Source organism: Cyprinodon tularosa, unplaced genomic scaffold, assembly GCF_016077235.1.
Source record: "Cyprinodon tularosa strain WSP-4 unplaced genomic scaffold, ASM1607723v1 ctg33, whole genome shotgun sequence".
Lineage (NCBI taxonomy): Eukaryota > Metazoa > Chordata > Actinopteri > Cyprinodontiformes > Cyprinodontidae > Cyprinodon > Cyprinodon tularosa.
The window spans coordinates 675,237-692,500 of NW_024039041.1; the positions used below are offsets into that span (position 1 = coordinate 675,237).

Below are 17,264 nucleotides of genomic sequence, written 5' to 3' on the forward strand. Positions count from 1 at the left end.
CTTGCACCCCTGTCATTCTCTTGTTTATCTGCTTTATGTTTCAGTGGAATAGGAGGTACACTGCCTTTGGTAAACAATGCTTTGCCTTCCTACGCATTTATCATTGTAGCATTCATAATCTGATCAGCCATGCTGCCACAGAGTCTTTTGGACATGTACCAAAAAGGTCAAGACGTGAACATTACAGTGCTCACACACGATGTATGATGCAACTACTAGGGCCTTTTCTGACACAATCCTGCAGCAATCAAATAAGTACTCTTCTGTAATGAACATAATTTTACCTCAAACTGCTATATGCTTAAAAGTGAAAGTAAAGTTTATGATAATAACTACTAATTAATCATTTTGATGAACATATTTGTGACCACCTAAAGCTCTGGAGGATGATCTTTCATTTTCGGGTGGATCATCAAAATAAGTGGTCCTCCTAATTGTTAATCATTCTGGTGATGTTTACGTAAGGTGTGTCCCTTTAGCTGTCTTTTTCTCTACATACGCACTTTCAGGCGTATATGTGTGATAAGCTATGGCTTCAGACAGTCATTGAAGCTCACCTTTCTCACTGCGGTTCTTTCAAAATGGCTGGGCGTCGTAAGAGAAAAAGTGTCTACGAAGTGTATGAGAAGAAAAGAAAGGCCTCAGAAGAGGCAGATATATCCCAGAATGCTTTGCGCTGAGAGCTCTGCTCACAAAGCATTATGAGATTTGCTGTCACAGAAGCCTGAAATTAACTGAGTTCACTAAAAAGTCGACTATATAGTCCCCGCTCTATATTGTGATTAAGGGATTTAGGGGTTAGAGTGGACGTTCTGACACAATAAGCTTGTATGAGTTGTAAGAACAGCAACTAAACAGAGCATGCACAAGGAGAAATGGGCTGGTGCACACTCTCATACGTGTTTAATAGGCGTTCCCTCTCGGGAGCGGGTACCGAGTTGTGCATGTGCATTTTTTTTAAGGTGGAGAGGGTGGGTCTTTTAAAAACGAATTGTGAAAATCCTCCACAATAACTTTAAGGGATCATAAAACAGAAATATCATTCTAAAAAAAATTAAAAATGTAATTGAACCTTAGGTATACATACCTTACACCATGTGTTTCCTCTCTGTTGACTTTAGAAAAAGGCCAAATTAAAAAAATAATCCTTGCAGTCATGGCTATAAATATACCGTATTTTCACGACCATAAGGCGCACCGTACTAAAAGGCGCAGTCTCAGTTATGTGTCCCATTTCTGTATTTAACACACACATAAGGCGCACCGGACTATAGGGCGCGTTTTTTATATACAGGTACAAGTCCTCTACTACCTTTAAATACCTCTACTGCGTATTTAAAAATACAGCGGGGGCAAAACTGAGTATGACTGTGCTTTATTCATGTATTTATTACAAAGTATTAATCAAACTTGGGAGCTGGCCGTGAGACAGACACATGGCAGATGACAGAGCGCTGTGATCACTCCTAAATTAACTGAAAATCCTGAAACCTGCCGACGGAATATGTTCGCTTTTATTACCGGTATCCTGGTGCCTGCAGTTTAAATTATTTAGATGAAAAACACCTGCCAGCCACCGCGTGAACCCGGAGGCTGCCCAGCCTAGAGGCTGCTGATGAAGGGATTTCTACTGTCGGTGCACCGCTGGTATGTGGGGGTCTGAGCGCCTCCGACAGAAATAGTAGGCCTATAGGCAGGATAATAATCTGGATGAACTGACTGCAATTATGAAGTTTTCAGGTGGCCTTTCTAACTTAAAAACATATTAAAACTACTTTATTCCCACTGATCACAGCAAATATAGCTGCAAGATTTAGATGAAAAAACACCTGCCAGCCACCGCGGTGAAGAGGAGGAGACCCGGCCCAGAGGCTGCTGTTGAATTAAGTTTTCAGGTAGAAAAATAGAGCGGGAGCAAAACTGAGTATGATTGTGCTTTATTCATGTATTTATTACAAAGTATTAATCAAACCCCTCAAAGTCCTCATCCTCTGTTTCTGAATTAAACAGCTGCGCTAAATCAGACATGCCAGTTTCCCCTTCTTCGCTGTCAGAGTCACTTGCCGTGCAGCGCGGCTCCCCTCAGAAATAATGCCGGCTTTCGCGAAAGCTTGAACAACAGTGCCAGCAGACACATTAGTCCAAGCATCTACAATCCATCCGCAAACGGTGGCGTAACTTGCCCTGCGCTGCCTTCCACTTATCCTGAAACTGTGGTCTCCATCTGTCACCCATCGCTCCCACGCCGCTCGCAGCCTTACTTTGAACGGCCGCTTCACACCGATGTCGAGCGGTTGAAGTTCCTTTGTCAGACCTCCCGGGATAACGGCGAGCACAGCGTTCATTTGATTCATCTTTTTTTCACATCGGCTGTGAGATGGGCACGCAGCGATGGTGATGCGTGGAAAAAACCACCTAGTCTCCTCACATACACCTGCCTCAGCCACACTTTCATCATCTCCTCATCCATCCAGCCTTTTTCATTTGCGTTAATATCATATGTCATCAGAGCGATGTGTCTGTCTCGCTGTCAGCTCCCAGATCAGCTTCTCTGATTGGTTGATGCGGCGCGTCCAGCAGCAAAACTTCAATTTTTCCATCTCGAGCAGCAGCAGCGCGTTGGCAGATGCTTAAACGCTCCTGATGCGCAGCGCCTGCTGCTCAAAACGCGCTGCGGGAGCTTTTGCTGCACCTATACGCGCGTCAACCATTGACTTTGCATGTAAACTCGCTGCTTCTGCTGCACCTGCTGGGTCCAGTTCACACTGATGTCGAGCGGTTGAACAGCGAGCACAGCGTTAATTTGTTTCCCCAATTTTTTCACATCAGCTGTGAGATGGGCACGCATGGAGTTACATATTAACAGCAATGGTGATGAGTGGGAAAAAAACACCTGGTCTCCTTACATTCAGCCACTCTTTCATCATCTCCTCAATGAGGTGGTCTCAAAAGTCGCAGTTACAACACACATAGGGCGCACCGCACCAAAGGGCGCACCGCACATTTTGAGGGGAAAAAAAGACGTTTAAGTGCACCTTATAGTCGTGAAAATACGGTACGTTTGGTGTTTTTCTGTAAAATGAACATCAGGCACCACACAATTGTTTTGTATTTAGGCAAAAAAAAAATATTTTGATCTTAACTAAAAACAGCACATTTTCTACTTTTTTTGGTGTCGTGTAAGTACAGTAAGTTTTTTTTATTTCTTCTAAAGCTTTTGATGCAAAATTGTATTCATTTTTAACAAAGGAGGAATTGAAATACAGGGAAAACAATTTTTTCATCAGTGTTTGAATTTTTCATGCTTTAGAGAAAATGTTTAATTCTTGAGTCATACTTTTTTTGTAAACAGTTTCTGAATCATTAGGCTCTAACTAACGTGTGTACAGGACATTAATAAGACAATGTTCATGATATTATGCTGTAACCTGGAAGCTAGCCTGGAACTTATGAGCAAGAGCATGTGGACTTCCTGCAGCATATGGTTTAAGTCTTAACGGTCGTCAAGTGTAGGAGTGAGGAAACATACGGCCAAGATTGTTTTCCCCGGTGGCTTTTCACAGCATGAGTTGGAGTGTAAATGCATCTTTGCAAAGTCTTTGTAAAGGACGCTCCAAAATAACTACTAACTTGATATTAACTGTCAAAAGATATCATGATTTAAACTTACTTCTATCTTAATACATGCATGCTATCATAACTGCTTGGGTTTTGATATAATTGCTTTTTTTATCATAAAAATGCTTCAGTCAAAAGTTGAGTTTAGCTTAAAATAATGTTTATAAATTGGAATATTGTGCATACTTTTTGGTAATCCAAGTCTTGTTAAGCCAAACAAAGCCAAAACACAAACTGAAAATTTATTCCATTTTAATTATATGGGACCAAGACTGAAAAATACACAGCTTTACATCTTTTGCTGTAATCACAGTTTTTAGTGTGTATTTCTTACCAGTTTGGGACATTGAGTCACACTCATTTATTTAAGGAATATCAGAGTATTCATTAAAGACAGAATTTTCACACTTTTTTTTCAAGAGGACTTTCTCCTTCTTCACACCTATACGCTAAATTGTATCTTTTCCAGCTAGCTACCAAGTATGGAACTGGACTAGAGAAAATAAATCTTTCTTATTAAATGTCTATCATTCAACGGCTCTTTCCCTGGGGTAAATATAATCAGCTTTTCTAAGCTGCTTTGGAAGCAAGGAGTTCATAAATCTGTAATAAGGACCTGCACCTCAGGGCACACAGTTCAACTTTTCTCTCCTCATCCTCTATGTCAAAATGATGCACTGACTACCGACTAGACTGTATGCATGCCGTGCACGGAGGATGGAGAAGCCTCTAACTGAACACAAGCTCCCCAACACTGGCTGTGGTATCGAAGCAGTGCACATGGGAGATTGCCAAGTTTTGCCAGAAACTCAGAGACAGCCAAAACTCACACTAATTCTCCTCACTTAGCTGTGCTTCTCCCTCCCCTGCAGGTGTGGTCTTCTAGTTATAAACACTTAAGTAATGTCAAGCTGTCGGTTCCAGGAATAACCTCAATAGCCAATTATGCATAAAATCTGAGGTGTTTTAAGATTCTGTATAATTACAGCTTTAAAGTTTTTTTTTCCTTGTTTCTTTAACAAATGCAAATAATTTCTAATAATTTCTAAGGGAATCGTTTCTCAATGTGCCAATAGCTTGCAGAAATCCTAACATCTGTTGCAACTTCTTTTTTCTGTTTCTCTTCTAATTACATGTTTTTCGCTCTTCTGCAGCAAATAAGAAGGAAGTCTTTAGCAAGCAAACAGTTAAAAAATAAAATTTAGGAAAAGACAAACTTTGTGAAATCCCTTTCTGACATTAAGTTGGACTAAACATTTCTGTTTGTAGTTTAGTGTTACCAATGTAATTTACATTTGCTGGCTGATACATAAAAATCTATTGTTATTTTGAAGGTCCAAATATGTTTAAATCTGTGCAAAATCTCTCTTCATCTTCTGACTTTGTATCAGTGCTTCCTTTGTGATCACAATGACTGAAGATATTTGTTAGGTGACTTTTCTCCTGACCTTTAAAGGTACTTAAAAAGACGCAAAAAATGTTTTAAATCCCCCGAAAATGTTTTACATCAGCATATCCTCCACCCATTAATTTGTAAAGTTTGGTAATTAGAATATGATCTACAGTTTGATGATGGCACCAAGACAAAAATAGGTTTGCAGAAGCGGTCTGGTGAGTTGCAAATGTAAATCACTTTGCTCCTTATTTGAAGATTCACTCTGCACAAGCTTATTGGTGAATATTTTAACATGCTTAATCCTTCTGAAAATCAGACACTTTTCAATGCAGTTTTGCAGCAGTATGCTTAACACTCTGCCTTAAAATCACTAAATATCATTAAACACACAGCAAAAGTGGAGAAAAAGGGAAATGTAACTTATCTGATTAATTTAAATGGCTTATATATTCACAATTCCCTCCAATGCTATCAAAGGAATAGCCAGAGTGACTTAGAAAGTGAGACTGAGGCCTGCTGCCCGATGGCTCCTACTCCATTTTTTGTTAGAACAGCAATTACATCTCATTGCATCATCCTATGAAAACTAGGTGGCTACCATATGATAAGCATAGCTTCACTTAGTCAAAAGCAAACACAGTGGAAAATATGTAAATTGCTTACAAAACCCAATATAATTTGGTTTACTGCATTACTTCTTTAAAAGGAGAGATTAGATAAACAATTGTTTTTGTCTGTGGCTTTGCATTCGTTCCTCTGTGCAGAAAGGTAAAACACTGACAAACCAGCGCTGTTTCCTGTCAGTTCCAACAGAGCTGGAAAGTTTAAGGCAGGATCTCCATCCTGGAAGGTTGGAGCTCCTGATCAACTGAGGGTGTGCATGTTTTTGTTTTCATTAGTTATGTGAACCAAAACCAGACAGGAGGTCAAAGCTTAAGGGAGACATCTTGGATACAGGTATCTCTGTCAATTTGTATCAATGTCCAATCAATCGCTAAAATTTTATCATTTCCCACAAAATCAAATAATTTTCTAGCTGTTGTTTAAAGCTTTTAGCTATTTAATTTAAGTGGTTTAGTAGAGACAGAAAAATGCTAATGTATCACTTAAAGAATAAAATTCAAATAAATGTCTAATAAAAATAAATCCCATGTGATAATTACTGTAGGTTACTCTTCTATACTCCTTACAGATTTATTTTTGTTCTGATGCTCATCTCAGTTAGTTAGGCTAGTGAGATACGACCAATTAGTACCACTGATCATCCCAAAACAACTAAGCTGTTGGTAATATTGATAATCCAAGTCACAAAACCACTTTTCACTTCAGTGGACTATGTGCAGAATTAAAAATGGCTTGAAATCAGCTGTTGCTCCAATGGGTACAAAATGTTCAAAATGACGGAATGGGTTGACTCACTGTTTGAAGAAAATGTATGCTGTTAGTCAGCTTCACTTATTTTCTCCAATGACAATAATTGAATGACCAAACAGCAGAAATGGGCAACACTCAACAGTTATTTTATTTTACAAATAAATGCCTCTGCTTGTCTTGTCCTAAAAAAAGTCCTTCATTACTACAGCACAAATTAAGAAAGGTTTTATTAGGGATGCTGCCGATTAAACCATTAAATCCATAAATTCTTTAATACTGTTGTCTCATGCACATTGTCATTGCATCATTACGTATAAAAAAATAGGAGATGGGAAAGTATCATGAATTCATCATTGCTCCAGAACACCGTCTCACCTCACCTCTGTTGTCCGGGTGATTCGTCTCCCCATTTTTTGCAGTCTGACCAGAACAAACACTGACCAAGCGCAGGAAAAGATGTTTAGAGAAAAACTTGTCAAAAAGGCAACAACCAGCACTTCAAATCGGTCATCTTCATAATGGCCAGCCGGTTCCTGGCTGTGGCGATCGTGTGAAAATTGGGCAATTTCCAAGCATTAACGGTAAATATCTAATTAATATGGCTGTCACGAGTCGATGGAATCAGCTGGTTTTCCTTAGATAGAAAACTTTTTAACAATCTGACTGCATTCTGGTTGAATTGTCCCTTTAAAGTAACTTGAGATGACATGTATTGTGAATATCAATGTGATATATGAAAAAACTAAATTGAATTTAAATTGAATTGTCATGTCTACTATGGGATGTTTAACAGATAATATATAAAAATATATTTTGATACCTTTTTTTAAGCCATAAAGAATTGACCACACTCCTGACAACCCATATTCCTACACTTTCACTGTCATGCCAAACAAACTTCTCACGGCAAACAAACCCTCTCCCCCTCCTGAAAAACATATTGGACAAGTTCCAAACAAATCATTAGCCGATGCTGATATTATTGCCAATATTGAGCTTTCATCCACCCAGAAAAAAATAAAAAATAATGTGTGTTCACATTTAGCTTGCATATTGGACTATGACCACATTGTTAGCAGAAAGGTGTGTATTTCGCTTAAAATAATACTTTATTATCGAATTTTATATAAATTTTCTGCATAATTACATAGTACAATACAACAACCACTTATTGCATAACATAATTTCTGTGAGGAAAGATTCATTCTAGGATTGCATATTCAGTTGTGTGTGTGTGTGTTAACATGAGTTATATGATTGTCCAGGTTAAGGTAAAGGGCCTTAACTCATTTGATATTGGCTGGCAATGTCTCCGATATGTCCACTGCAAATGTATCGGTGTAAATGGTTAAGGGTTGGCATATGCTTAGAATTAGGGCTGCAATGATTATTTTGCAAATCGATTAATCTGTAGATTATTTTTTCAATTAATAATCGGATAGAAAAAGATTCCTTATTAAATGCTTTTTAAGAAATGAAACCAGATGAAACTAAAACTTTTCCATTTGAGGAGTTCAGGATATATCATACTGATAGAGGAAAAATTTTTTTTTGTTTTTTTTTATCTTAACTGCAAATTGTTGATTATTACAGGTGCTGGTCATAAAATTAGAATATCATGAAAAAGTAGATTGATTTCAGTAATTCCATTTAAAAAGTGAAACTTGTATATTATATTCATACATTACATACAAACTCATATATTTCAGATGTTTATTTTGTTTAATTTTGATGATTACAAATGACAACAAATGAAAATCTCAAATTCATCATATCAGAAAATTAGAATATTACTGAAGACCAATAAAAACAAAGGATTTATAGAAATGTTGGCCAACTGAAAAGTATGAACATGAAAAGTATGAGCATGTACAGCACTCAGTATTTAGTTGGGCCTCCTTTGGCCTGTATTACTGCAGCAATGCGGCGTGGCATGGAGTCGATCAGTCTGTGGCACTGCTCAGGTGTTATGATAGCCCAGGTTGCTCTAATAGTGGCTTTTAGCTCTTCTGAATTGTTGGGTCTGGTGTATTGCATCTTCTTCTTCACAATACCCCATAGATTTTCTATGGGGTTAAGGTCAGGAGAGTTTGCTGGCCAATTAAGAACAGGGATACCATGGTCCTTCAACCAGGTACTGGTAGCTTTGGCACTGTGTGCAGGTGCCAAGTCCTGTTGGAAAATGAAATCTGCATCTCCAAAAAGTTGGTCAGCTGCAGGAAGCATGAAGTGCTCTAAAACTTCCTGGTATGTGGCTGCGTTGACCCTGGACCTCAGAAAACACAATGGACCAACACCAGCAGATGACATGGCACCCCAAACCATCACTGACTGTGGAAACTTTACACTGGACTTCAAGCAACGTGGATGAAGTGCCTCTCTTCTTTTCCTCCAGACTCTGGGACCTTGATTTCCAAAGGAAATGCAAAATTTACTTTCATCAGAGAACATGACTTTGGACCACTCACCAGCAGTCCAGTCCTGTTTCTCTTTAGCCCAGGCAAGACGCTTCTGACGCTGTCTGTGGTTCAAGAGTGGCTTGACACAAGGAATGCGACAGCAGAAACCCATGTCTTTCATACGTCTGTGTGTGGTGGTTCTTGAAGCACTCACTCCAGCTGCAGTCCACTCTTTGTGAATCTCCCCCACATTTTTGAATGGGTTTTGTTTCACAATCCTCTCCAGGGTGCGGTTATCTCTCTTCCTTGTACACTTTTTTCGACCACATCTTTTCCTTCCCTTCGCCTCTCTATTAATGTGCTTGGACACTGAGCTCTGTGAACAGCCAGCCTCTTTAGCGATGACCTTTTGTGTCTTGCCCTCCTTGTGCAAGGTGTCGATGGTCGTCTTTTGGACAACTGTCAAGTCAGCAGTCTTCCCCATGATTGTGTAGCCTATAGAACTAGACTGAAAGACCATTTAAAGGCTTTTGCAGGTGGTTTGAGTTAATTAGCTGATTAGAGTGTGGCACCAGGGGCCATCAATTTTGAACCTTTTCACAATATTCTAATTTTCTGATATGATGAATTTGAGATTTTCATTTGTTGTCATTTGTAATCATCAAAATTAAACAAAATAAACATCTGAAATATATGAGTTTGTATGTAATTTATGAATATAATATACAAGTTTCACTTTTTAAATGGAATTACTGAAATCAATCTACTTTTTCATGATATTCTAATTTTATGACCAGCACCTGTAATTGCTGCTCCAAGTGGGGTTCTCTGCCATCTAAAGGCATGTTTTTGAGTCTCTATACTGCATTAAATGATTAATCGATTACTAAATTAGTTGCCGATTATTTAAAAAAAATTGATTAATCCTGAATAATCCAATTAATTATTTTTGCCCTTCTTATATAGAAAATCTCTGACAGAAAGCCTGCAAGATCGTATCAATACCATTTCCTCATAAAAATTGAAATTTATCAACCTTGGAAATTTTTCCAAGTGATCAAATCCTAAATGTATCTCAATGTTTATACGGTAAGTCTCCTAGTTTGCTGTTTTCCTGTGATTCCTTGCAGAATGCAGAGTCTGCAACCTATCCTCCAGATCATATATAGTGGGATCTTCTGTTATGTTCTCTGTTATGTTAAACTTCTCTTAAAACAAACATTGTCTGTAAGAGAAGTTAACATAAAAAATGTCCATTGTTCTAAAAACTTTAATCAGTTCTGTAATATTGATTTGAACCTATTGTTATAGTTTTTTATTGTTTTATGAAAAACCAAAAGCCCATTTAGGGTGAGACATCATAAACTGAATTTAGATATAAATACTAAGGTGCAAAATATCTGTTAAAACTTATCGTATGTCCCCATACAATAATTAAGGTTTACTTTGAATCAATTAAACTGTTAGTCAAGATTCTCAGTCATCTAGGTCATACTCATTCCAAAAATAGTTCAAAAGTTGCATGTTTTCTAAGCCAGAATATGGCTTTTTTGGTCCACTCTATAAAGCCTCAAATTTAATGTTATTTCTGACACTTTGAATTGAAAAAGTTTCCTGGATGGGAGGCGAAATGTCTTCAAACTTGGAAACAAACTCCAGTGGATTTTTTTTTTATTATTTTTTTTTTTTACTTTTTGTGGAATAATTACCCGACTGTTTCAATTGATTTTTATTTCAGTCTTTAATTTCAGCATAAAATACAAATTTCTCTAAGGATTTTAGTAGATTTACTTTTCTTCTTAAATTCATATATATTTCCATATGTTGTTTTGATCACTTTTTATATTTTTTTATTATCTGTATCTTGATCTTTTATATCATAATTTTATGGTCATCGTGTTTGTATTTATGCGTCTAGCAACTCAATATCTGGCCTACAGTTTTTATGCCCCATAGTTCGACCGAAAGAAGAACGTTATTATCATTATTGTATGTGTGCATGTATTTGTGTATTTGATACAGCAGTCGTTTGAGTTGGCATCAGTGTTTTGAGTCAACTTTGAACAGCAGCTGCACCTGGATTTGATCTCTCCAGATTAATTATGAGATTCCACGTGCCATCTTGGATCGGCTATTAAAGGCAAGCAGATGCTGTGAATAGAGAGTGGGAATTCCAAATTGGAAATGTAAATGGTCTTAATGGGGAAAACAAAATCAATACTGGTTTGTTTTGGGTAAACAGCCATTACTAGGGTATCGCAAGCATGCATTGATCTCATTGGGGAAACACTTTTATTGTAGTTCAAACGGATTTGTTGAGGTTACCATGTCAACATGCACCAAAAAATGTATGAAACCTTAAAATCTTGATTTTTTTTTTTTTTTTTCAAATCAGTAAACCTTCTCTCTACTAACAATCACCTGATTGAACAAAACAAATTTAGACAGGATGCTATTATCAAGGAAGAATATTATTTTTAAACATCCTTAAGATGTCTAATATTGAATAAGCTCAGGGATACCATAATGTTTTTACACAGGTCAATTAGTCTGTAAGACAACAAGAGAAAGCTAGACGTTAGCAGATAACAGGAAGGCTCTGCTATGAAACTACATGAGCAAGTGTCGACTGCCTATATGGAAAATACACAGAAACAGGAAGACTATATATGTATTTGTGTGTGGGTATGTGTGTGATTATTTCCGGAGGGGATTTTACAGCAAGAAACATTGTTTAAATCCCACAGACTACCAGACGGTGCTCCCATGTATAAAGTTAATATGAAAAAAAAAGATCATTATGATGCTGATTATGAGAGGTGCAGTGATTAAAAGTGCTCCATGTGCTGCATGACAGAACTGCTCAGAGGTGACTGATGGGAAAAGGTCACTGTTGCTTTTTTTTTTTTTCTGCAGAGAACACTGGGTGAGGAAGGACGCTGTGTTCCTTCCGGACTCCCAGCACCCTGTGGTTCATAGGGATCGGTCCGAGTGAGGGAATGTCAGCCACTATGTAAATGCTTCACTTGAACTTGACTATTAATTGAAAACTATAATAATCTTGTTATTACCAAAAAAACATAATGTTTATGAAAACCTTCATGTCATGTTGAGAATTCTTTATCAGTCTCCTAACAAACATTGTTGCACAAAACATGAGAAAATTTCCTCTCTCTCTCTTTTTGATGTCAACTTGTTTTATTTTTTTTAACTGACATTTATATAGAGACTTTTCCTATTTAATTTATGTAGCAGATGATAAACTGGGTGAGTACTGGCAAGGGTGTTACAGTACAATACGCCTCACAACACTTGGGTCTCAATACAATACCATGTAAATTTAGAGATAAGAAAGCAAGTGCTATATATGATCATCTGAAGATATTGATGATTCAGTAACTTTGGGAGCTATGTTGTTTGGGGTTGAAGTGAGTCTGCGCCCACTGTACGCCCTATCCGCACGAACATCTAGTGGATGAAAAAGTAGTGGACTCGAAATTCCCCATGCAGCTTGAAAAGTAGTGATCATCCATGGTCACTAGACTAGCAGATATGTCCCAGAAAGGAGAGCTCTACTTGCAAAGCATCATGGGATTTCTTATCACAGCGGCCCACTGTCACTACCCAACAGCGGTGACAAATAACAAAGATGGCGGAGGCACTGTGCAGTAACGCAGTCACATGTGTTAGGAATCCAGTTTGTGTGGATTGTGTTTTTGTGTTGTTCTCTCCCTTCACCACCAGGTGGCGCCCTGTTCTCGTTGGTCCTCCCACACACCTGCGGCTGGTTGGCTCATTACTGAGGACTATTTGAGCGGTGGACTGTCACTACCTCGACGCCAAAGTGTTTGCCAGTTTTGGGTACTCTAGCCAAGCTGAGTTTTGCTGAGTCTAACTGAGTCTTTGTTTTCGCTGAGCTTAACCTTGTTTTTGTCTTTGCCTTTTTGGCAGGAAGTCTTCCTGCAAGCTGAATGTTTGACCTTCTTCCCCTGGAAGGATTGTTTGAGTCTCACACTGAGCAGGGGATTAACCTCCACAAGTTCCATTCAAGTCCTCCTGTATTCCCAAGTGACAGTCCGCTCAATAGCTCCTCAGGATCCAACCAAGTCTTAACCTGTTAGCCCTCCAATGAGTCTCTATCTCTGGATAAACCAACACTAACTGGATTCTGGGACAAGAAGTCTTCTCAATCAACATGAGTCCCGTTTTCTCTCAGCCATCGCTCAAAGTTGCCACAGATCTTGAACTAACCTCTGATACTTCCCTCCCTCTTCCAGTTCCGGTTTATCAGCACACTGAGTTTCCTGAATCCAACCTCCGTTGGGGGTTGGATTCAGGAAACACCCAACGGGGGTTGGATGTGGGAAACGTGGGTCGGATCACTTAAGAAAATCATGACAACGTGACCAACACGGAGCAAAAAGTAGTGATCATCTGTCCGTACAGTCAGTTAACCGAGTTCACTATAAAGTCCACTATATACGTAGTCCCTTCTCTATACATTGATTGAGGGATCTAGGGGTCACAGCCCATATCTTCCAGTGTGAAAGCAAAGTGGCTCCACAGAGCCAACCATAGAGCAGTGGAGAAGTAGCACATTACCCCCCATTGCTTTAGGGGAGTTTTTTTCTTTCTTTTTTTTTTGTAATTGATATAAGGAGCTGAAAGATCAATATCATATTGGGCAGCCGAAAATTAAGATATATTGCCAAATCGATTTTTCCGACACTCCTAATAAATCTACAAAAATGTATTAATAGTAGCCTACTAATTCAATTACTTCTTAATCAGGGCATATAGCATGAACTTCAACCAGCTGCTCAGTTTATATCACCTTGTATTTAATAAGATAACACTTATGCCCATTTAACCTTTTAAGGGCTAAAGTGAGCATAAGTGGGCCAGTTTGTATCCAGCCCTAAATATTACAACGATTTAATAAAACTCCTGCAATTCAGCTGTGCCGCCCCCAAACCCAATAAATAAATACATAAAATATAATTGCGCCCGCTATAACAAGTAGCACAATACGTCCCTGTTAGTTTTGATCAATTACATGCGTTCATTTCCCATATAGCAGATTTGTACTCCTGATGCTGGTGTAAAGAGGGACGTAGTGTTGTTCCCGCCCCCCTGTAGTAAATCCTTCTTACTCTTGAGGGTTAAAAATAAAACCACAGAATTTAATTGAGGTTGATTAGAATCGTGAGCGTGTTTGAAAAAAAAGAAGAAAAAAAAAATACAAAGTTTGCAGTGTCCTGGACGAATTGAGGCATGGTGGCAGTTTTTATTTATTTTATTGTGTGTGTGTGTGTGGGAGGGGGGGATCTCAGCTTCACATAAAACAATGGAGGGTTTTACATCAATACATTTTGCAGAGATCCCTGTTTGACTGAGAGCGCTGCAGGCTTGCACAGATTGCTCTCCCCATGCAAAACAGAAAAATAAACAAACAAAAAAAAAGACAATAATGATCAAACACCATAAGCAAGAGCGCGGATCACGTCATTGGTCCGCTTACCTTTATCTTGACTCGATGAGATGCTCTCCTCCTCTTTCGGATTTGCAACCTGTGTTATTATGGACGTGTTGTCCATGGAAACGAGATGTTGCGCACCTTGGGCTGCAGCGCTGTTATTCCTCGGCGATCATCACCCGGCGCGCTGCTCCAGCTACGGTCCCCCGGCTGTGCACAGCCTGCTGCTACGTGCACCATTAAAATCCCATTTTATGGCAACCGTACGAGTCCCATCGGCTTAAAAAAAAAACAATAGAATGAGAGGGGGAAAAAAGGTTCAACGAGAGGAAGGCGCACCGAGGATCGTTTTCGGGTGTGAGGAGGCGAACAAAAGCGTCAGTCCTGCTCTGAAGCCGCCGTATGTGTCCTCTATGGTCGCTGCTGCTGCTGCTGCTGCAGGCAGCATAGCCCCCGCCTTCTGTAGCTGCTTCTTTACTGCTCCAGTCCACACACTGGAATATCAACTGCGTGATATGGGAACGGTGTTTACGCAGAGATGGCGACCGTCCTCCTGTCTGCCACAGGGCTGCAGGCGCGCTACAGAAACGCGCCTCCAGCGTTGTTAGAAAAACACCCTCTTTGTCCCACTCCTTATTTGTAAGGAGTTGTTTTTAACGTGCAAAAAACTTCCAGTTTTGGGCAAAAAACAAAAATGGACATAAATAGTTATGTCAATTTATGATCCTACAAAGGCTGAACTTTTCCTGTGGCAACATGAAAGTTCACTGAAATGGCAGCAGGACCTTGGCTGTAGGTAGCACACAATGTGAAGAGAGGAGTATATATATTATGGGTTTAAGCTTTTATAAGAAATGTTTGTCTTAAAGTTTTTTTTGTTTTGTTTTTGTTTACTCTCTTCACTGTAAAAATGTTAATCTAAAAGAGTCATTTTCTCCTAAGATAAGTGCATTTGTCTTGAATTGAGGAGGTAGGCGAGACACTTTGCAATGGAACAAGACAATTTACATTTAAAATAACAAAAAGCAACTGCCCTGTCTTATTACAAGTGCATATTATCTAATTATCTTATTTTAAGAGTAAGAATACTCATTCCATTGGCAAATCATCCCATTAACCTACTAAAATTAAGGGTAAATACACAAGATTTAAGAGAAGTTTTACTTATTCCTAGATCATTTTTGCGGTGTTGATTTGAGAAATTAAAAGTACTTCAAAAAACAGCCTTTAAACCTTCTTCACTTCCTTCAAAGTGGTTTTCTGTCGTTTACAGGAACAATATAAATTAATTATTGAGGACATTAGATTAATGTCTCAGTAGGCCAATTAACTAATTAGTGGAAGTAGTTACCCTGGGAGGCACCAATATGGTGGGCGCACAAAATCAAAAACAGAACTTATTTCTCTATCAGTTGTGCTCTGAAAATGTCTTGTGTTGCTTTCATGCATGCATCATAATGGGGTTATGAGTGCAAGGTGTTCTTTGATTTTTTTTTATATTCCTTTTAGAACCATGTGATAGCAAATTTTCTCATTCTGAAACACCTTCTTCCCCACTGCCATCAGACAGCTGAATGCTGAAAAAACTAAATCATGTCACAAACTCTGCATCAAACTGACCATATTGATTTGTTTTTTTTGCACCATGTTATTTTTTCTACAGCGATGTTTACATTCAATCACTGCTGCACTTGTAGAAAATTGAAAGGTCATGGGAGCTGTACAAAACCAAATTTTTTCTTTAATACACTGCAATAAATGTTTTCTAAGTCTAAGTTTTCTCTACATGTAGCTGTTGTACCATTGCTGATACAGTAAGTCCAAACTTCCCTATTGCAACACATTCATTAACACCTCACTCCGTACTGATCCATGTTCACTGTGGCTTGTTACCTCTGCTTTCTGTTTATCACAGCCAAACCTAACATAAATCTATGACAACTGCTCCAAACCAGATGGGAATAAGTATGTCCTTTTTTCCCCAAAATTTTTAAAGTTTGCTTAAAATTTGCATGAGTCTTGGATGGACACATGGATAATATGTCAAGTTTTAAATATCTGGCAGATCTCTGCTCCATCCAACATCTGAAAATAAAGACATGGCAGAACTCCAAGCCTACCAAGACATGTTTTTTTTCCAACTACTGTGATAAACCAAAAGGCTTATAACTTTGGAGAAGCCTTAGTTAAACACTTCAGAAATTCGTCTTTAGGAAGGAATAGTGGCCATAAATTTCAGGTGAAACAGTAGTAAATATGTGGAGAAATACTTCACTTCATCTGCTACTGGGAAGTTGGTCAGAGTTGATGGGGGAAATGTTTGGAGTAGGGCATCCTAGAATAAAACTTTTTAGAGGTGCCAAAATACGAAATTTTTACTGAGGTCACCCAGAGCAACAATGGACTTATTTCAAAGACTCTTTGGCAAGGCTTAATATGTGATGTTTTCGTCATCTTTCTGTGCGATAAAATGAAATATTTGCATTTCAAACTTTGGTTCAAAGCTTTGGATGTCATGTAATAGCCCTTCCTGTTCAAAGTCTTCACAGAACAGCTGGAGTTTTACGGAGGTTAAAGAGAGCTCTGTTTACTAATTAGGACTTATTGCTCTGGATTTAATTTACAGATTACAATTCAAGAGGGTGAACACAAATGAACATCACCTTTTATCTGGTTTGAAATCTATGTATAATTTTTGTTTGAAATCACACAAATAAATTCTTTATTTTGTTTTATCACCTGACACTCAATTAGAATACATTAAATTTTGTGCTCACTTTAGTACAAATGGGGAAAAGTAAGTTTTGTGAATTATTTTGGCCAGGCTCTTTGTATTAGGTAACCCCAACCATCCAGCATTTTTTTTTTTTTTAATCCTGCAGTTCAAAAAGCACAAATGTTCTTTTAATTTTATTTAAACTCTCTCCACATGTTGCTTTATGGGGCTTTCCACACTGGGTGTTACTTTTCCCTTGAACACTTTATAAAGGGAGACTTTTGG

At 38.4% G+C, this 17,264-nt stretch overlaps 1 protein-coding gene across 1 annotated transcript in view; it reads right to left on the bottom strand.

The window, feature by feature from the left end:
- Positions 1-14,820, bottom strand: part of ctdspla (CTD (carboxy-terminal domain, RNA polymerase II, polypeptide A) small phosphatase-like a) — a 51,988-nt gene extending 37,168 nt beyond the window's left edge. Inside the window, exon 1 of the mRNA XM_038293672.1 lies at positions 14,309-14,820. Coding sequence (XP_038149600.1) covers positions 14,309-14,384 — 76 coding nt within the window. The 5' untranslated portion in view covers positions 14,385-14,820. The remainder of the gene's footprint in view (positions 1-14,308) is intronic.
- Between the last annotated feature and the right edge of the window lie 2,444 nt (positions 14,821-17,264).